The sequence below is a fragment of the Macrosteles quadrilineatus genome, unplaced genomic scaffold (genome assembly GCF_028750875.1).
Source record: "Macrosteles quadrilineatus isolate MER2022 unplaced genomic scaffold, UCM_ALF_1.0 Scaffold_11__1_contigs__length_5352618, whole genome shotgun sequence".
Lineage (NCBI taxonomy): Eukaryota > Metazoa > Arthropoda > Insecta > Hemiptera > Cicadellidae > Macrosteles > Macrosteles quadrilineatus.
This window is the reverse complement of record NW_026542604.1, coordinates 5,028,704-5,051,193: the sequence shown is the minus strand read 5'-3', so window position 1 is coordinate 5,051,193 and position 22,490 is coordinate 5,028,704. Positions and strand designations below refer to the sequence as shown.

Below are 22,490 nucleotides of genomic sequence, written 5' to 3'. Positions count from 1 at the left end.
GGTTATAGCTATAGCCCGGAGGATAGGCCACCGAGCTTTACTCTACAGCTTGACTTAAGTCTATAAATAGCACATGGGATGGTTTTGTATTGAATAAGTAAGGAAGAAACGCAAATTGCACTTTTTCAGGATTATTGTCCTACAAGACTATACAAAATTACTGTTCACTAGAGTGAAGGAGGACATGTGTTTTTAAGGTTCATAATTGCGAAGGATAATTTTATTGAAACCTAATTTATGTAAAATGGACTTTTCCTACATTGAGTGTTTTGATACACTCACATAAAAAAATTAAAACGTATAATAAGCCTATTTTACATCAAATTAAGATAACTCTCGGTATGGTATATTTTACGTATTGTAATATGTGACTGTGTACTCATCTATGTGTGTAGAGTTATTTTAGGATTTTGGTGTTATTTTATGTTTTGTAGAAAGACGGGTTAATCTTTAGTCCTCTTGTAGAAGGAATGCAGGGTTTACCTATAGCACTCTGATTCTGACGCTGTAGAAAGCGCGAGTAGTCATGTCCAACTGTCCAGCAATTTCCCCAAATGTCCGTTATTTCATCAAGATGGATCTAATGTCGCGAGCATCATGCTCTACTTACAACGAATGACACTGTTTTGGCCATCTGCCAGTAATACTATACAGAACTACACTACTTTGCCGAAACGCTGTTTTAACAGGTAATGATTCAGCAAAAGTATCAGCAGACAGAACCCTTTTCAGATTTATTCGTGAGATATCTGGTCAAACACTTTTTAATTTGAGATACATATTTGCGTTGTCTTCCACATTGTAAATACAGCAGAAGGTGGTATAAACCATTAGTATGACTTGCTATGTCAGTCCAAAGGGTGTCGGTTGGATCCTAAACTATCTGTTCCTGGATATTTAGGATGAATGGTCAATGGTCATGTTAGCAAATCTCTACTTTAATACTTTTCAATGAAATGGCGACCATACAAAGTAGGTATTTTAAGCCAATGAATGGAGATGAGTGTAGGATAAGTGGCCCGATCTTGTAGTCTTTTTAGTGACTAAGGCCGACATATTCCTTAGACACAGCTGTTAATTAATAGCCCATACAGCTAATGCCAACTAAAGGACCTACAGTTTATAGTGGAATCCGAACCACATTTTTGCCTTGGTATTAACGAATTGGTCTAATTATCAGGATAGTACTGCGGATAGTCGTAGTACTCACTCGTGCAGACGTTAATCCACACCAGGGAGTAACGTCCCTACAACAGTGCATGCCTATAAATATCCACAATTCGTGACCTCCTAGTAGTTGGATTACAGGACGACACCACCCGTCCCAGTCTAATCTCGCTGTTGTTATCCTGATTATTTTTCCGTGACACTTCAATCACACTGATTCAACAGTTACAGTAACGAACAACGATATCCATTATCCTCCCGCTGAACCAACATCTATGACGAGATGTCACCTTAACCCGTTACAATAGTCACACCGGAAGTTTCGCGCGTGTATCCTGTCTGTCTGGGCAGGCAAGGTGACTGCGCCAACGCACCATGCAGCTGTGAAGTTCCGCGCGTTGGTTTAGTAGGCCAAGCAATTGTTATAACTGAAGCCATCCATGTGTTTATAAACATGCTTGTTTCAAGAGGAGATTGCTGCTCTCTGTTTGTGTTATTGCTTCTCTGTGCGGAGATTGCTATGTGCGAGTGTTCATTGCTAAAGGCGAACCGAAACTATTGTGTTGATTTGTGAATATAGTTTTGGCACCCAGGATATATATCTCAGGCACCAATACTTTACGTTTCGGTTCAACTCTTTTACGTACAGTTAAGTCATTACGAAGGAAATTACAGCTTTGGACTATATACGTAACTTTCTAAAATAAATTTTAAATTAAATAAATTCTAAAGTTTTGTTTTATAAACACAAGTAATGGAGTGAGAGGCTGCAAAATATTTCAAAATCTTTATTTATCATCCTATAAACATAAATTGTTATTTGAGTAAATAAATTGTTAGGTAGAATCTCGCCCATCGACTCTGACAAAATGATCCCTAAATATACAAGATTTGAACGAATTATCCTTGTTCTTGATATTTGTAGTCTATTGTTAGTCTATTGTAAAGTACGATTATCAAGAACCAAAGTGTAAATGGCTCTGTTAAAATATTGTTTTAATAAAATAAACTTATAAACAAATGTATGAAAAACCTACAACAACACACTACAAACAAATGACTAAATAAACCAAACGTAAACTAGCGTTATCATAGAATTCTTCTGAGTCGAATTTTGAAATAGGATTACAATGTAAAGTGTCCTATGCTTTGCAACATTTTCATAACAAAAGACGTAGCAACCTTTATGTAGGTCAGATCTTACATAAAAGTTCAACTTCACAAACAAATCAAGTATGAACCTTTCAAACTATTCGCTTGTTTTGTTTGAGGACAGACAGCTACATCACAGTTCCTCTTCATGGACCAGAGGAGAAGAGGACTTTATTCATCTTGTTAACAAAACTTTGTTTCTACTTTTTTAGGATTGTTGTAGGTTGTTCCAATACATCAATAATGGCAAATAGTTTGTCCCCTCCATTGTATTTTGTGGGATCTTCTGCTTGAAAATAACTGATAAGTCAGTTTTACTTCCCTACAATAAATTCAAGGAGATCAATAAACTTAGGACTCCATCTAGGGTTGTTTATGGTTTTGTTCAGTGGGAATATCAAACTCTGTTAAATCCACTGGTCAGGTCCACTCTCCTCATATTCTTTCCTGCTAAAATGTCTTGCCACCCTTCATGTATGGTATACTCAAAAAGAACCCCTGATTTAGTTAGACAAAACATATCATCCCAGTTAATAATAGGCTATACATGCCTTTGGGGCAAAGCCCCCAATAATCAGTTTTAGTCACAATTACTGTATTATGTATAACTAAAATTTTATTTAACTTTATCAAATATGTGTTTCTTTTACATACAGTAATGTTTTTTTTACTGAGAGCAACTCTCATTTTATGTCTAGTTATGACTCAGTAACTACTTGTATACAGGATAGAGCTACAATACTTGGTACAAAGTTACAGGGCATAAAACTATATTTTAACACATATTCAGTGATCCAATAGCTCTTCAGGGGGACGGCCCACAAGGAGTCGGAAGAAAATCTTAAATGGAAGCATAGGTCAATATGCACATCAAATTAAAGGTCTTTTTTAGTAGAATACAATGCCACAAATCGCACTTCAAAAGGTTGACCCTGCACAAAATGACAGTTGTTCAAAGATTCATTTAATTTACATTGCTATTATACGCTTTATCCTCAGGGGGCACAGCCCTAGGAATCGGAAGAAAATTGTTAACGTAAGCATAGGTCGATATGCACATCAAATTAAAGGTCTTCACTAGTAGATTACGATGCCGTAAATTCAAGCTCAAAAGAATGCCTGAGTAAAAAATGGCAGCAGTTCAAAGATTCAAAATGGCGGATTCAAGAAATCTTTGAACATCTGCCATTTTGCGCAGGATCAACCTTTTGAAGTGTGGTTTGTGGCATTGTATTCTACTAAAGAAGACCTTTAATTTGATGTGCATATTGACCTATGCTTCCATTTAAGATTTTCTTCCGACTCCTTGTGGGCCGTCCCCCTGAAGAGTTATTGGATCACTGAATATGTGTTAAAATATAGTTTTATGCCCTGTAACTTTGTACCAAGTATTGTAGCTCTATCTGCATTATTTCTTTTAATATTTAACTGTCCAGGGACTTTTTTACCACCCTGTATAGGGCTCCCCTTCAAATTGGAATTCTGCTAATCAAATAGCGTGTGTGGTTCTGAACTCAGATGCATTCTTCATTGGCTGTCAATTAATAATGCTAAAAGGTTGTTAAACACTAGCAATAATAGGGTTTGGACCATTCCCCCACAACAATCCTAACAACATCCAATGACATATTTTTGTTTGTAGACCAATGTTGGCATCACTGTTGCAGATTGCATGGCTCCTACGAGGCCCTCAAGTACGGAACATTGCTGGACGGGTTGGCAGACCTGACGGGAGGCATAACGGAGAGTGTCAGTATTAGACAAGACCCCACCACTTGTGGCAGAATGTTGTCCAAACTGTTAGAGATGACATCCCTCATCACTTGCACAGTTCAGTCCTCCTTGCAACAGGTAATTCAATGACTGCTTATGCTTTTAATTAAGTGATTCGCCTTATCTTCAGGTTCCTAAGACAAACTTTTCACTCTTCGTTTCAATCCAAACTTGATGAGCCTGATGAACCACAACATCCTGCCTATGAGCTCCTCCTGAGACCAGCGTCTGCCCTTATTCTAGTTCCTAGGGTTCCCTTAACTTATTCGAAGCTGTGCATTCATAAAGGAGATAGCCTCTTCGGACTGTCCAAACTTCCTGCATGCACTGTACCACTGTACCCAAATGGATACTAAAAAATATTGTCGCTCTTTTAGGTGACTAAAATTTGTTTCATACCTAGTCGCAGATTGTTAGAGCTAACAAAAAAAATTTATGAAATTTATTATTTTAAAAACTAAAAAACTTTTATATCTGAAGGTTTGATTCCAAGTGAGATTGTTTCTGCACCAAACATTAATTTTCAAAAGGATTTATGTACGACACAATCATTTTTGATTTCCAGAATTATCAATGAAAACTGTCTCCGCATACTACCCACATGCACACTACCGTAATAACACGTAATGTATTTTTCCCCCATTTTGCAAATGGGTTCAAAAGTTGTTGCTGTAACAGTGACAATAATTGAAGTTGTCTGTTGTATTAAACAGTTTTCCATTAGGACTAATGGAAAGCGGATTGTGTGTATGATCCATAAAATAGAGTGACACATCATCATGGTGTAAAATTGTGACTATTTTACTGCACGCTAATATGACTAAACAAAAATTGTGTTGCACTATAAATTTAATATACTTATTTTTCCATGATGACTCAATTTTTATTTTGTGTATTTAAAAAAATATTTACTAAAGTGTTTTTTGTAAGGTCACAGACCAAACAAGCCTTAGTACTATATAACATCATAATTTTGTTAGGTAGTATCATCAATAGCCAATGAGGAATTGTCAAATATTATTATGATTAGATATTGAATTGAAAATGTCCAACACCTCTTGATAAATTAAATGTACTAGCGCACAAGAAGGTAAGAGTTTATTATACTTATTAGACTCTTTTTCAGGCCCTGAATAATTAAATGAAGTTTGTATGGTAAAATGTGTTTTTATATCATCATTCCGGCCACACGTTCATTCATTTGATCGATAGTTAAACATATATGACTCATATAATGTTTCAGGTGAGAAATCAAGTGGAGAAACTTGCAAATGGAATTCAAATAGGAACCAACTACAGGCTGTATGCTATAGAAAGGGTAAGTATCCTATTTTTGTTATTTAGGAGTATTGTCTACAGGATACTCCTAATCAGCCAATTGGTTATTCCTTAATTTCTAACCTAGATTTGTTTATATATATATATTTTTTATGTAATTTAATGGTTTAATCTTACTAATAGTGTTCCCATTTTTGTTCTAAGTTATATGTAATAGAGATAAATGTGGTTGGCCGAAACTCAGTTCTTCTTTTACTAAGTCGAAGACTTATTCACAAGGCCGCTAACCTGAACAATCTTCTTAGTTCCTTCTTGCGAGGATTGTCTCCTTCATCCTTTCAGGACGGACACTGTTTTCTGCCACCAACACACTTCTATCACCTAGCACCATGATCCCATCACCAGGATCATCTTTTCTTCTTCCTATTTCCCCCTTAATTTCGTTGAAGTTTTTTATTTTTCCTTATATTATTATTACCATTATAATTTGAGATAAGGACACCACCTTACGTATTTAAACTCTAATATGAGTGATGGATGTGTGTAGACTGTATAATGGAGTAAGATGCCTTAAATAGCTTTCCTACAGACTAAGACACGTAGCTGTTTTAATAGCCAGGGCCAGCCTTTTGATTACTAGGAGAGGATTATAATCTCAGCTACATGAATAATTTCCAAGTTCATTTTTTTCTCTACATCCATGTATTTTCAAAGTCATTCTTTCTTACTCCTATATCCTTACAAAATATACTATGAGAAAACTTTATTACTGATTACTTCTCAGGAAGCTGATATATTCCCACATCCACATACAAGGAAATCTTACTGCTAATTCCTTGACTTGACTTGACTTATTTCCGTGAGTTCCTAGGTGGAACATAGGGCCTCGACAAAATCTCGCCACCCGTCTCGATCCTCAGCAAGTGCCTTGGCCTGTCTCCACGTCATCTGTCTTCTTGCTAGGTCTCTTTCTATGGTTCTCTTCCATGTTGTTTTTGGCCTGCCCCGCTTTCTGTTTCCCTGCGGATTCCAGTCTAGTGCCTGTCTTGCTATACAGCTCTGCGGCCTTCTCAACGTACGGCCAATCCATCTCCACCTTCTTTTGGTGATAATCTTTTTGATTGGTTCTTGCTTGGTTATCATCCAAAGATCTTCGTTTCTTATCACATTAGGCCACCAGATTTTCAAAATGTACCGCAGGCACCTATTGACATATGCTTGTAGGCTTTGCACTGCTGTTTTGTTCATCTTCCAGGTCTCACAGCCATATAGCAAGACAGACATGACATTGGAGTTGAACAGTCTTAATTTTGTCTTTCGCAGAATCTGCCTTGATGTCCACACAGGGCGTAGTTGAGCAAACGCTCCCTTGGCGTTCCTAATTCTGCTTTTGATATCTAGGTCTGTTCCTCCATCCAGTCCTACCATTCCTACCACCTGCTGATTCCTTACTTTTCATATATCTATTCCCAGGTCTCTTCTTCCTACCCTATCCTTCTACAAAGAGAATATCTTACTACCGATACCTTACTGTACTTGTACTTCTCAGAAAGCTTATCTATTTTAAGTCTCTCGGTCCTATCCCGGCTATGTATTCTAGAAAATCATCCTTGATTTCTTACTTCTCAGAAGCTTACCTTTCCCCAGTTCCCAAGACTTTTTCCTTATGCCAGGTATTCTTTAATTCCACCCCGTTATTTCTCATACCCTACAATCCAGCTAATGCAAGTATCTGTGCGCAGGTTGAAACGTTCAATGGTGAGCCAGTACAGTTAGTGAGACTGCGTAACCCTCTAGGGGTGGTGGGGGGAGAGTATGTAGGAGCTTGGGCCAGAGACTCCACTGAGTGGGACGAGATTCCACCTCAGGAAAAGGAGCGACTGGCTGTGAGACACATGGCCGATGGAGAGTTTTGGTAAGTTGAATCTTCCCATAACAATAATTCTTTGAGATAAAAGTTCTCTCTATAAAATATGTCCATCTTATTCAGTTTGTGATCATAATTGTTCACTGTATAATCAACTCAGTTTCAGTTTCATTGGTCTGAAACGTTCTGGGTCATTTGACACTTTAAATTGAGGTTTAAATTAGTGATGGGACAAACGGTTTATCCGATGGTTTTCTTGTGTAGTGGGGTGGGAGCGTTTTGGCTGAAATCATCCAACCAATAAATGGATGGTTGGACTATGATTTTGTGCGCCTGATTCACATAAATCTTTCCATTGATAGTGTGGTATCACTTTGTGGTCATGAGACCATGGCCGGATTTAGCATTTTAGCGCCCCTAGGCCCAAATAATTTTCCGCCCCTAGTCTGGCCACAGTTATCATGCCCATTTGTCTAAGTTAATTGCTTGAATACCACTTCTGGTCGAAATTTTATCATTGCAAGTTTTTTGAAGAATTGACTCGTTTTCCTTAATAAAGTGCAGTCTTATACACTTTTAGCAATTTTATGCTTTTATTAAATGCTCACGTTTGTGGGACTCAAAGAATACAACTCAACCCACCGAGCATTCCTGCAAAAAACATGGCCATTGATTCCAATTTCAGGCCCAAAAACATTAACTCCATTAAGTACGTGATACCATAGATTAAACTTACTCCTTTAGTAGATTTGTCATCATTATGGACTAGCTGAAAACAATTCTTGTTATAACTTAGTTTATCCTAAATAAAACGATGTAATTATAAACAATAGGTCGTCTCCTGGTTATATTACAAGAAATTAAAAAACACACATTATAGAACTAACCCTAAAATAATAGAAACAAAAGTATGTCAAAACTAACGTCCAGTGTCACCAACGTGAACTAGACATGAAAAAATTTAATTAACAATGTGATAGCTAGTCGACTTGAGTTATATCATAGATAAAACATACTCCCTTGTTATATTTAATCTATGGTGGTACTGCATCTAGGTTATATTTCCAAAGCAAAACAGAGCAATATTCCGGCCAACCATATCGATTCTTAGGTCTGAGGAGAAAATTACAGCATTAATGGTGCTTTGGAAGGTATTGAATTTATCGGAAACCTGTTGCAAACTGAGATTAATATTTTTTCGTTAATTTTAAAGATAAATTTATAATTTTTTTATATATTCAACACAACGTATTATATATTTTAACTTGATCCTGCAGATTGTTGTAAACTAATCAAAAGATTAGTCAATAACTTTTGTTTTGTGATTTATTTGTTTTGTGTGTTTGGTGGTAACAGTGTCTAGCACGCATGCGCCCCTAATCACTCCGATCTGTAGCACCGAGCCAACATAGTGGCAATACGATGCGTACAGCTCGGGCGCTCGACAACATCCCTACAGCCTACTCCCGTACCAATGTTCGTTACCAATATGTTGTAACAAAATTGATGCGTAATTCTGAAAAATAGTTTAAATCTTCTAACATTAATTTCTTCCTAATATAAACTTCAGAATCAGAATGCTTTATTAGCCAGAGTTTTTTTCACAACTATGACTATTTATTTTTATTTTTTAATATTTAAAAAATATGTCTTCCTCTCGGCCTTGCGCCCTCTGAGAGCTTGCGCCCATAGGCCCGGGCCTATTGGGAAATCCGGCCCTGCATGAGACATATTTTATAATCTCATGTAAAATGTAAATTCCACTACAATCAACACTCATATGCATTTAACATTAAAATATATATCTTCAAACTTATTCATCAAGTGAAAACTTGAAGAGGTTTATCTACAACTCGTATGATTTGCAGGATATCATACTCAGACTTTGTGAAGACGTTTACACACCTGGAGGCTGTACATCTGGACAGTGACACTTCTAGAGATGAACCTTCTCTCCACCACAAACAGACTTGGCAGATGAAGCTGTACCAGGGAGCCTGGCAAAGGGGGGTGTCTGCCGGGGGCTGCAGGAACAACCCTGGTAAGTTACCTATCTATAATCCAGATATACTTATATCAAAAATGATTTACAGTTGCAACTGTTTCTTATTATATTGTGGGCAGTATCAATTACAGAGTCTTTTCAGACTTTTTGGGACTAGGCCCTTGTTTGCCCTAAATAATTTCTGCACCATCAAGTCAATTGAAACATACATGTGGGTGTAAAGTTGGTAAAAAATACCGAACCAAACCAAGAAAGGAATACAGCAACAATAAATTTATGTACAGAATAGATACAGGCAATCAGAATATATTTACATACCTGATTTCTGTACTTCAATCAAGTCAGTTACGAATGTTTAAAACAGTTTTTACACTACATTCAAAAGCAATAATTTAATTAATTTACCCACTCTTTTGATGGTAAATGTATTCTCTTATAATGGATACAACTTTCATAGGAATATAATGAATAAGGATTGATCAGTTTTCATTTTTTGGTATATAGTAATGTGATAAGTGTCCTTATTTTTATTTCACCTATCAAGGAGTAATTTTTTTTTAATGGTAGCTCTAATAATTTATCTTTATGTACATACGATTGTGTCTTCATTCCTAAATTCGACAATGATTGCAGACACTTTCCACATCAACCCACAGCTGCATCTGATCCTTAGTGAGATGGAGGAAGTCATCATCTCACTCAACCAACACAGTATTATGGAGCCAAAGGTATGAAACAATTCATTTTTATATTTTAAAACAAATTACTGAAATATGTTGTACGGCCAATACTCATTTGCTTACTATCTTTATCCTTCGGTACACTTTACTGGAGGCTTATCACGAAATCAAGTAAAGTAACTGACTAAACTGTGAAGGAGAAATATCTCCTCTTAATCCTTACCTATTTCTATGTTTCTAAGCAGAGCCCCCCTTAAGCACCTACAAAAGGTGGAAATAGAAATAAAATGTTAGTTAAAATCTGTGAATTTTACGTTAATTAATTATGAAAAAATAAAATACCCCCGCCGCAGCAATCCTGCAGACTAAGCAAATTTCCATTTCCCTGAATGGATTTACACTAAAATGTCTCCTTAAAAATATCACATTTATTCCCTATTTAAATAGAATCAGTTTAAAACATACTTAGGTTTGCTGCAACAGGGAGGTTAAAAGTGTTTTTTATGTAAAATGTTAATAGTTGGTAAGAAATAAAAACATTTTCCAAATTTGGGCAAAATATGTTAATAAACAAGCAAACTACAACAGTTTACTTATTCTCCATAAGAATAACATGGAAATTTTAAATTTAAAATTTTTTGGAATTTTCTCCGTAACCATTAGGCGCATTATAACGCTTATACAATATACTAAATTATTTGTTTTTTTTAAGCTCTACAAAATAGTTTAGAAAGAAATTGCAAAATTTAATGTTTTTTGGGTCAAAAATGGGAAAACCCCATTTTTACCCCATAAAAGCCCCCATAAACCCCCGTTCCCATGGTCCAATCATGCTGGTTCGCGAACTCGTTCGAATAAACATAGGTTTACACGTTTGTAGCAAATTTCATCAAAATCGGATCATTTTTGCTCGAGTTATCGCGCTAACAGACACATATATATATATATATATATATGAATTTGAACGGATGGTGATTTTGGCCTCTAGGGACATGAATATATACTTAAAAACAAAAAAAAATCGGTCCCGGGTCCAGGTCTTACCATGAGTACTACGGTAATAGCTTATTCCCTATATGGGAAATTCGCTAAAAGGTGGGGGGTTTGAATACTATAATATTGAGATTTTTTTAAAGTATTTTTTGTACCCTACTTTTTTAGGTAGTAAGGGAGCACCCACCCAAGGGGGCTTTTTTTCCTAAGCATCCAAAAACATGATTTTTTGTATAAAACAGCTTTTCAGTGCATTTAGAAATAGAATAAATAATAAAATGACTAATTTCAGGTTTAAAAAAATCACCCTTTACATTAACATTCACTCGAGCCATCAAAGACAAGTGACCTACTCTTGAAATACACACCAGACATGATCAAACTCTCAATCTAAATCTATAATGCGATACATTGAGAAAGTTGAATTTCTATGGCCGTCTTAAAATAATAAGTATTTTTGTAGGATCTAACTCGAGTATATTTATAATTACTAACTTACATCATTTTGGTAATGATAATGATGAGTAGATTAGACTCTGTTGAGTAGAAGTTGGAAGTTTACCTGGAAGGTTGCAGTGCCAGACAATGTTTTCTACCTTTTTGTTAATTTGTGATCGTTGTAACTCTGTAAGGGAAGGTTTTGTTATTTTACTTGCGTTTGTTTATAGAACATTGAAACAGTTTAATTCTTAACTAGTGCAATCTATCATTGCACTTAAATGAAAATAATTAATTCCGTTGAAATAAAATATTAGTTGGTATTTTTTAAAGTGTAGATTATAACTTGTGAACAATGTCAAGATTGTAAAATATGAATAATTCCAATAATAAGACACCTATTTTAAATTAAAACTTGGGGGGGATGAGTTAAAGTTTGAGGCTGAAGAATTAATTGATTTTCTTCCAATCAATAGTTGAGGCATTTAATTTCAAAGATTAAAGATATCACTTCAGTAATAAATTATGCTGGTTGGTTTTGACATTTCTCAAGTGCATTGGAGAACAAACTTTATCAATTTTGCCCCAGGCGTCTTAGGAGTTGAGAACGCAGTACAAAGGTGTTATTTATAATAATTTTATCCAAATACAAATCTGTTGTGGATTGGTTTTTGAATTGTTCAGTTTTGATTTTCTTTTTACTTTAACTTTTTTGTTCAAGTATAACCCCAAACAGCACTTTGCTAAGATTTTATTTATACTGCTTTATTTTAACAGTACCTATGAAATGTTGTTCAAAAGTTTAATTCATAAGTGTCCAATGGCTCAATGAGTCGAGGAAAAATCTAAATTTGGATAAAACTCGATACAAAACTGTAAATCTGTATTCACACTAATTCATGAACCAGTCTGGAACCAGAATGGATTTTATGGGGGAAATTGGTTTTGCCCATTTTTTTATCCTCAAAACATAAAATTGCATTTGAAACTATTTTTTTTTTTTTTTTTACCTAAAAAACTCAATTAATAATTTTAACTATTGTTGTATGCCTAATGATTACAGAGGAATTGCCTATTTTAAATTCCGGTGATATTTATGGAGATTTAGTAAACTATTTTAGTTAGGTAGCTTGTTTATAGACATATTTTGATCACATTTGGCAGGATTTATTCATTCATACCAAGCTACATTAACACTTGTCTAAATAAACACAGTACAGTATCAGCAAACCTAGGTACTTTGTTAAACAAACCTAACGTTATTTAAATAAGGAATAATTCTGACATGTCAGAATCAGTCAAATGAAGATTGCTGCAGCGGGGGTATTTATTTAAGTTGTTATGTTGTACTTTAAATTGAAGAAAGTCACTCAAATTACAGACATGCTATTGCAGTATTTACTGTTTAAAATTGGAACAGTAAATTTTATTCTTTTACGCTGTAGCATTAAAAGTATAGGACTCAATCATAGATTTTTCATGGATAAAAATATTTCATGTGGTTGTTTTTAAGTATGGGCCAAGTATACTTGTAGTAGTTATTAAGAATAGTACACTGTGAATTTGCAATATTTAATTTTGATGTGTGTAATGTTTTGCAGGTTATAGGTTTCACGTGTTATTCGTTGCCGAAAAACAGCCTTGAAACAATAGGGAAAGCATTTTTTAAGAAGAACAAATCTTTGGTCAATTCACAGTATACAAACAGCAGACAGGTAAGAGGTGAATTGTTATACACTGTAAACGTCACTGACATGAATTAAACATAAGAGGCAAAAAACTATATGATTTTTCCAGTCTTACTACCTACAACAGCTCTAACTATTTTAACCTCAACACAACCGTCAAACATTCACAACATTTTGCCCTAGAGCACTAGCATTTATTAATTTATTTATCTAGAGCTTACAAAATATCAAATTAAAAAGTTAATATTTTTGACTGTCAGATAAATCAGTGAATCGCCAGCAGCAGAATGACAAGGGACATGTAATTTATTTAACTACAGATATTTTTAGGTATTTCCAACCACACGTTACATTTAAGTATTTTTTACCCCAGCATTGGCATTAGGGCTATTGTAGTGGTTGGACTTTAGTTCTTCATAACTGCATTAAATCCCAATCACATCTATCTGAATACCTACAACAAATAATAGGTTTTTCTAGACGAGAAAGATTTTCTGTGTTACTGTGCCACTAAAAGTTGTAAGATTACTTCTTTTTAAATGCCTTTGGTACTTTAATAAGCGTTAAGTTTCTTTTTAAGCACTAATCTGTAAAAAGTAAAAAGTAATTAATTAATCAATTTCACAAAAGCCCAATTTTATGTTTTTTAGGTCAAAAATGGGAAACCCCATTTTTACCCCATAAAAGCCCCCATAAACTCCCGTCCCCATGGTCCGATCATGCTGGTTCGCGAACTCGTTTGAATAAACGTAGGTTTACAAGTTTGTACCAAATTTCATCAAAATCGGATCATTTTTGCTCGAGTTATCGCGCTAACGGACACATATATATATATGAATTTGAACGGATGGTGTTTTTGGCCTCTAGGAACCTAAAAACAAAAAAAAATCGGTCCCGGGTCCAGGTCTTACCATGAGTACTACGGTAATAGCTTATTCTTATATTGGAAATTCGCTAAAAGGTAGTAAAATAGAAAAAACAGTACATAAATTATTCAGGCTTTCATGGCAGTGCAATAAGAAAACAATCTGAATGGTTTCTGAATCTGGTTGAAGTTAGGGAGATATAAAATGTTCAGAAATAATGAGAGGTCGCCAACTTGTCCAAGCCCAATTGGACACAAGCGCACCCTAGACTACCTGTAGAGTCTATATAAGGATGATAAATACAAGAGAATGTTTGTGTTCATAGGTGAGCCACAGGTGTCAGCTGGAACAAGGAGGATATCTAGTGTTGCCAACAACGTTTGAACCTGGTCAAGAGTCCAGCTTCACCCTCAGAGTCTACTCTAGTAAACCTCTTAAACTCAAGTAAGTTTAAATAAACTGTGTCGTCAAAAAAGGTTTATCTTTATATTTGTTAAACATGACACAATTTCTTAGACAGTTCAGTTGGAACAAAACTGTGTCACGTTACAGATATAACTCTCTAGTACATCTCTATGACTGTTTCAGCCTCATTGAATGGTCTTCCTCATGCAAAAACGTAGCCTTTAGCTACTATAATGTAATGACAGGATGTTTTTACCCCAAAGAACACAATTTTTTAATTAAGTGTGACTGTGGAATTCTTACTTCTAAGAATCTTCTGAGTCTTTATCACATTACATACTTTATTGTTATACAATACGGCTGAAATGTGTTTTTTAAGCATGATTATGAAAAGATAGTGGTGTACTAGGCTTGATATACTTAACTGTCATTTTTTCTATATTAACGTTTCAAGTTTCAAGGTATTTGTTTTGTTTCAGACTGTTGGATACACAACCTTCTCTAGTCAAATCCGCAATCATCAAGGTAAATTGTTACATGTTTGTTGTCAAATGTGAGAAAAGTGTTTTGGATTTACCAATTTGACACAAGAGAAATATTTCTTAGGAGGTAATTGATGGTGATTAGAAACAGTGGATGGGATGCAAAGGGAGCTGAGTTGAACTAACAACTCAGTAGAAACTTTACTATCCATACTGACCAATTGTTTACTATTGAAAAGGTATGATTTAAAAACCAAAGTGGTATACCTCTAAGACGGCACCTTATACCTTTGACAACCCACTTTTAAACAGATAACTATTTATTATTACTAAAGAAGCTTATGACAGAATTATACTAATCCAGGTCATCAATTACAGTGGAGGCCTCTGGATTGCATTTTGGGGAGGTGGTGATGCCCCTCTCCTACCCAGAAAAATGTAATTCCTATAACATGTTTTTAATTACATTTCAGTTTTAAAAATGTTATTGCATTAAAATTTGTTTTACATGTGAAAACCAACATACAGTAATATTAATCCTATAGTATGTTAGGTAGGGGTTTCCCCTGATATTGTGGGGGGAGATCCATCGCACTTTAGCGCCTTTACTGGTTTTGGATTGAGGAAAAAATGTGTTTATATACTTGGAAGAAAAGTTCTTTGTCAGAGAGCGTAACGAGGGTTTCTTCTTTTACTTATTATTTTTGTAAAAAATCTTTTTTTTATATCAGGCACCCGCTACTCTTGAGGGCAAGAGTTTTACCCAGTACGAAGCAGTATTCTTACAACTCGCAGACGAACACAGAACCGTAAATGCTTTTGAGCTACAGGAACTTTTGGATGCCTGTTTACCTAATGGTAAGAAAAGCAAGTAAACGGTAACAACTATTTTATTAATGATGTTTTTCTTTCAAATATAAACGAATTGAAGTCTTGATAATTTAAATGTTTTATAACACAGGTTTTATAAAAACAGTTTTGAATTACATAATGTTAAACTGAAAAATATCTTTTACATTAAAGGTACTGCGGTACCCACACAAAAATGCAAAGAAAATTATTTTAAATAGTTTTAAATGTAGCGCTTGTCCAATTACAGCACCAAATACCAAAGATTGCATTGGATAAAAGCCTACCTTAAATGGGGTTCTAAATTAGTAATAAAAGTAAAAACTAGTATTCTAATCTTTTAAAATAATTTATACTAACCATTATTGCGCTAAACTAATGTATACATGTAACCTTTTCAGATTACATCAAGAGCTGTGCTTGCATGGAGGTCTGTCGACAAGTGGTACTGACTTTGGATGTATCCTTCTGATCATTTTACTTTTCAAACACCAGTAGATTTATTTCTGCTTCCAGCATTACAAAACATCCTGGAAGTGTAGACATTGTTTACATTAGTTCAAGAAGGTCAATTATAAGATGTATAGCAAGTGTGATAGTAAGCATTATTTGTTTTTATTTGTTGATTTATCCATGTATCAATGCTAAATTAATGCCTTATTTCACGCTATAACTATTAAAGTTTAATTAAGAATCCAATCTTTTGTTTCCTTTGCAGAAGCAAATTGATAAACTTAATCAATATGGATTTCTCCCTTGTTTATCAGAAGTAACTAAAAGGAATTTTTTTATGTTTATGTGTACCTGTATATAACTTAATTGTATAAGCCGGCCTTGATTTAAATTTCTTTTATTTCCAATTTTTTATATGACGGGTATAGTAACATTTAGATTACTTGTGTCACAACTCACAAATGCGAAAATTGTTTAAGATCAATAAAAAAATATAGAATATTTCCCTTAATATGTTAACCAGAACACAGGAAGTGGGAGGCTGAAACTGAGTGACTTCAAGGATTTAATGTGTAGTTTAAAGTATTGGCAGACTGCTTTCAAGAACCACACCAAGGAGAAAACAGGCATTCTCAAGGCAGAAAGGTTAAAAGAAGCTCTCCTTGAAGTTGGTAAGCAAGATATATTTTGTTTGTACCAAATATGTTTTTCATCTGTTCAGGTTAACTCCAATGGATAGTGCTTATGAGCTTTCTGAATTCACTTAGCTCAAGTTTGGAAAAGGCTTGTTAACTCTAGATTAACTTTGAGTCAACAATAGGTACTCAACTAGAGTTAACTAGACTTAACTAGACTCGTCACATCACTTAGTTATTTTAATTCTTCAGTTTTATATACTACGAGGGCTATCCAGAAAGTAGATTACGTTTTTGTCTGTATCCACTAGGGGCGGGGTTAACGCGACCATCTTGGTGTTAGTTCGTTATGTAGCTCAGTCGGCATCTAGCCATGCTGGTAAGAGGTTTCTGCTGTACTCCATTGAGTTACTGTGACAGTTTAAAATGTCTGTGTTAATTGAAAATGCCACAAACTGTGAAGTGCGTGCAGTTAAAAGGTTTTTGACTGCAAAAACCTGTAAACCGATAGAAATCTATCGGCAACTTTGTGAAGTTTTTCGGGGAAAACATTATTACTGAAGGGGGAGTTCGTCAGTGAGTCATCAAATTTAAAAATGGCAGAAGTAACGTTTACGGCGAAGAGTGAAGTGGAAAACCCAGCATTGTGACTGCCGAACTTGTCGAAAAAGTCAATGCTGATGTCCGTAAAATTTGAAAGTTCACAATAAAAGAACTCTATGGGTTTTCCACAAATTTTGCGAAGTTTGTTGCACGAGATCATAACCGAAAAGCTTGGTTACCAAACTGTAACCAAAGAGTCCGTTAATTTTTTTATTTTTTTTTGCATGCACTTCACAGTTTACGGCATTTTAAATTAACACAGACATTTTAAACTGTCACAGTAACTCAACTGAGTACAGCAGAAACCTCTTACTAGCATGGCTAGATGCCTACTGAGCTGCATAACGAACTAACACCAAGATGGTCACACTATCCCCACCCCTAGCGGATACAGACAAAAACGTAATCTACTTTCTAGATAGCCTCGTATCATTTTGGGGCATTAACCCATTGGGGAAGGAATTAATCCGCTACCTGCAGCACCCTCTGGCGGCAATTAATTTTACCGAATTTGTACACTTTTACTCTAACTGCTATAGAAAGAAAACCTTAGGTAATAAATTAATAATTCTTTCACCATTTTGTTCACAGTAAAATTGTCTACAGAAAAGTGTTAGTTGGATAGTCAAAGTTGTAAACTAAAAATATATATATTTATAAAGATTATAAAAATAAAAATTTTAAAAACAATATTTTGAAAGTAAACTTGATATACAAATTCCAAGATTAATCCAGACACCAAATAACACTACTATTATAAAGGTCGATCGATTCCCTACGTAGAAAATCAAAAGTTGTGTACTTTTATAAGTAATAAAAAATTTTTTTTTTTTTTAAATTGTTTGTTTACCTTACCGCAGCTGATTTTTGGTGATATGTGGTTTCCATGGCAACACAAAATTGTTTGTTATTCGCTAAAATAAATGAGTAAATACGCAAATCAAGAAGCAAGATATTTATAAACATTATAATAGTAAGAAGAAACAAAAAGGGCGAAAAATAATAATAACTAAATAAAAAATGGCGCTGCCTAGCGGTGACACGAGCGGCTCTCGTAAGTCGGCCTCCGGGCCTGCAGCGGCCGTACGAGTAACGCTCGTAAGTCGGCGCCAATGGGTTAAAGAGGTTAGTTTATAACAAGTTGTCATTTCAATTAGGCATATTGAACAATAAATAAAACAATATACTAAATAGTTAAAATTTGTTGTTTTATTGATCACCTCTATTTTGTTTCAGGATTTCAGCTCAGCACGGATGTATTATCAATCCTGGTTCTCAGATACATGAGGAAAGACGGCACACTCCGATTTGGAGACTTTGTTTCAGCCATTCTTCATCTCAGCATAGCATTTAGTAAGTGAACTTTGAACTTGAATTAATTTTGTTTTAGAAAGTATAGAGCTCAAGATACAAGGGTAAGTCAGTCTTCAAGAAAAAATTAGTTTGAAATGAATCTGTTTGTTTTTAATTGTTTGTTGTTTGTAAGCAATCTCAAAATCTCCCTGATAGAGTTCAACAGATTGGATATTCACAAACCGGTCCAACATCAAAAAGTCGATCCTATACATATTCATCTAATTAGACTTTCATGATAAATCCATTCATTTGATATCCGGTACTACTTTTGTTTTGTATCGTTCAGCAAAATATTGCAAATCATTGTCAAATGTTGGCTGTAGAATGTTTTTGCTAAAGAAATTGACTTGGTTTATTAAACATATACAAACAACTATAGGTAACTAACTAATAGTAAAAGCTTTAATTTACCTGTATCTAAATTGTAATTGTGATATTTAAAAACTAACATTGCATGTGTTTTTGCAGATGTTTTTGAAGCAAAAGATCCTTTGCAGAATGGAAGTGTAAAGTTATCCCTGGCTGAGGTAAGATATTATATAAAAGGGAAATCCAATGCTAAAAACAATGAACATTTATTACATTTTCATTACCACAGAGTGGGGATTTAGTAGTGCACCCTGTGCACATGTTCAGAGCTGGGCCCGCACTACTAAAAGTTCTCCCAATTAATTTTCTTATTGTTGCTCAAGCATAGGATGATACATTTCTACAATCCGTCATCATCTCTCACGATCACAGTAACAATCGTAATGATTTTTATAGCCTCCCATGAGTAGGGCATTATCTTGAACATGATCAGTGATTGACATTTTTTACCTAATATGACAACACAAAAATAGGACAAGCGGCCTCCAGAAAAGTTGTGTAGTTTTAAACACAAGACACATTGGAATAGTCCAATTTAATAATATAACAAATTAATGTTGTACCATTTTGGTTGGTGCAACTCCTGGAAAATAAGTAGAAACAAGATGGGATGCACTTTATCATGCATATTTAAATCCTTAAACCTGTGAGTGCAATTTTTATAAGAACAAATAAAACAAATTCTTTAATATTTTGGTTATTAATTTCCATGAACATACAGCTCTAAATAAATGAAGTTCCTCAATAGGCCTAAGTTAAAAAAATTAATTATATTAGTTTTTTTCTTGACTTTTAGTACAAAATGTCTTGATTATGTCAGAGAATTGAATTTTTGTCGCTCCTATATGTTTAATTGATACGTGCTGATAACTACCGAGTCTGATTGTCATGTCTAATGATCAGTGGCGGATCCAGCCAGAAGTCTCGGAGGAAAATAAATGCAAAATAATTGCCTGTGTTCGCTACAAAATGGTGAGCACCTCTTGCTATTACGGGGACATCGTTATCGTCACCCGCGATCGCAGCTGAATCGTGATTCATGAACAACTCCCGCTATCACGGGTACATGATCAATGTCACCCGTGATCGCGGCAAAATCGTCAACGTCTACAATCGGGAATAACGTTTAACATCTACCACTATCATGGGGACACCATCATAGTCACCTGCAATCACTATACAAATTTTACAATTTAATTTTCAGTGTGTCCTGCCATCACGGGTACATTGTTATCGTCACACCCAATTGACAAAATTGTGAACATCCCCCGCCATCACGGGTACAACGTTATCGTTACTCACGAACGTGACGAATTATTAATTTAGAAAACAATAACTTATGTTGTTTTTTATTAAGGCGTTTTTATAAAAAAAAAACTTTGCAGCCACCTTTCGATTGCGGCCTTAGGCTGTGGCCTAGTGGTAAGTCTGGCATTAGTCATTTCTATCTCGCAATCGCGACAAAATCTTGAATATGGCCTTTCCTGATTGGAGAAAAATCCTGAAAATCGCTCTCAACATTAAAACTTGTCGTCGTCACCCGCGACCACGGCGAAATTATTCAATATTAACCAATAAAACAAAAACTTACATTTTTCACCACAATCTTGGTTTAAAAAAAAAAAAAACCAGTAAACCGTCACCCAACCCAATGATGGTTTGTTGTTCCAATTTGGAGAATTGGCTCAGGTCTCACAACTCTTCATTTTAGACTCAATGTGGTTGGTTACTTGATATCAAGCCAAACAACATGACTAATAAAAAGCACAAATTAATATAAGTTAAATTTTATGTTTTGTTTTTCATGTTTCAGTGGCTGAAATCTTCGCTAATGTGCTGACAGAAAAAATCTGGAAACACTCACTATCAACAATCCCTCAACTGTTCTTCTTATTCTCTTTATTGCTAAGAATAAACCAATTCTGTGTTTTATTAATTTGTTCAAATTTAAAAGAGAGTTTACAAAAGATTATACAAACTGCTTTGAACGGTAAAATATAATTTTTCAAAATATTATTTTTTTAACGGTTTTGATGGTGTTAGTTGTTTCCTAGCACACTACCTGTAAAGTTCTTTTAAAACTTTTGCTATAAAAGGATTGTAAAGATATTTTATTTTATTCTGATATTTGTACAGCAGAATTCTTTGTTTTGTTTCGCTCCATTCTACATTTCTCTGTAGTTTTATTTAGCCTTAATTAACATTTCTCCTTGAATAATTTGTGGTGCTGTAAATATATTTGTAATTTACCAATGTAAATTTTTGTTGATTTGTATAATTTAAGTGTTTATGTTTACTTTAAGCAATATTAAATGACAAATAGTTATGTCAAAAATTAAATACAAATAAAATATACCCTGTATAGTTGAGATTTCATGTTTCCTTATTGACCTAGTACCAACATGTTTTGAATTTGCAACAACTTGACAAATTTAGTCAATTTAGAAAATATTTTTATGAAAATAAAGCTTGCACAGTTTTTCAATTTTGTTGCAGAATGAAAAACTTAATTGTTTGGTTTATATATTTTATTTTTATTTCTAAACCATAGCCTATATTATTAAACACCTATATTGTATTTGTTATTATAAATTATTGTATTGGCCTTTTGTACATTAAAATGTAGTAGGCCTATTACATTATATTTTTAAACCATGCAGCTTTCACTTGTAAAAAATATCTAAAAATGTTGATTAATTAAAGTTTTTATTTCATTTTGTAGTATACCTTTCCGCAGACAGAGCTGTTAATTAATAGCCCATACAGCTAACGCAGATAGTCATAGTACTCATTAGTGTGGACGTTAATCCACACCAGGGAGTATCTCATCCACAGTGCATGCATATAAATATCCACAATTTTTGACCTCCTAGTACTAGTAGCTGGATTACAGGACGTCACCACCATCCCAGTATTGGCAACACTGTCAGTATAATGCTGTTACAGCTGTTTTGATTGGTTGGAATTCGTAGGCATGCGATATTGGACCAATATAGATATTGGTGTATTTTATAAGAATAGTGAAAGCATGGTTACTTGGCCATGCAAATATTGACTCCATTTTAAATGTACAGAAATAAATTTTGAATTTATATTAATTTTGTTTAGACTACCTATATGTTTTATTTTCAATCCATTCGTAAATTTATTAAAATTTATTATTTAATTTTATAATGAATTTCAAGAAATTTAAATTCAAATTAGATTATTTAGCAAAAAAAACTAACAAAATAATTGCATTAGCCAAGTGTGAAAAAAGTACCGGTACAACTCATCTTAGGCTAGACTTACAAAATATGCAAACAAATCAGCTTACCATCTATTTGCATAATATTATACGCGAACGCGATTAAATAAGCGGATGTCACCTGTTTGCCATGTTAACTTATGGGACGTCTTACTCCTAAACAACATCACTTGCGATGTTGCCG

General features: G+C 34.4%; 1 protein-coding gene across 1 annotated transcript in view; it reads left to right on the top strand.

Annotated features, from left to right (window-relative positions):
- LOC129004823 (calpain-C-like) overlaps positions 1-21,396 on the top strand; it is an 82,860-nt gene extending 61,464 nt beyond the window's left edge. Inside the window, exons 5-18 of the mRNA XM_054433468.1 lie at positions 3,987-4,170; positions 5,336-5,410; positions 7,113-7,285; positions 9,106-9,278; positions 9,876-9,970; positions 12,955-13,068; positions 14,233-14,351; positions 14,792-14,837; positions 15,526-15,652; positions 16,045-16,103; positions 16,620-16,767; positions 18,571-18,687; positions 19,159-19,217; positions 20,873-21,396. Coding sequence (XP_054289443.1) covers positions 3,987-4,170; positions 5,336-5,410; positions 7,113-7,285; positions 9,106-9,278; positions 9,876-9,970; positions 12,955-13,068; positions 14,233-14,351; positions 14,792-14,837; positions 15,526-15,652; positions 16,045-16,103; positions 16,620-16,767; positions 18,571-18,687; positions 19,159-19,217; positions 20,873-20,899 — 1,516 coding nt within the window. The 3' untranslated portion in view covers positions 20,900-21,396. The remainder of the gene's footprint in view (positions 1-3,986; positions 4,171-5,335; positions 5,411-7,112; positions 7,286-9,105; positions 9,279-9,875; positions 9,971-12,954; positions 13,069-14,232; positions 14,352-14,791; positions 14,838-15,525; positions 15,653-16,044; positions 16,104-16,619; positions 16,768-18,570; positions 18,688-19,158; positions 19,218-20,872) is intronic.
- The last annotated feature ends 1,094 nt before the right edge of the window (positions 21,397-22,490 follow it).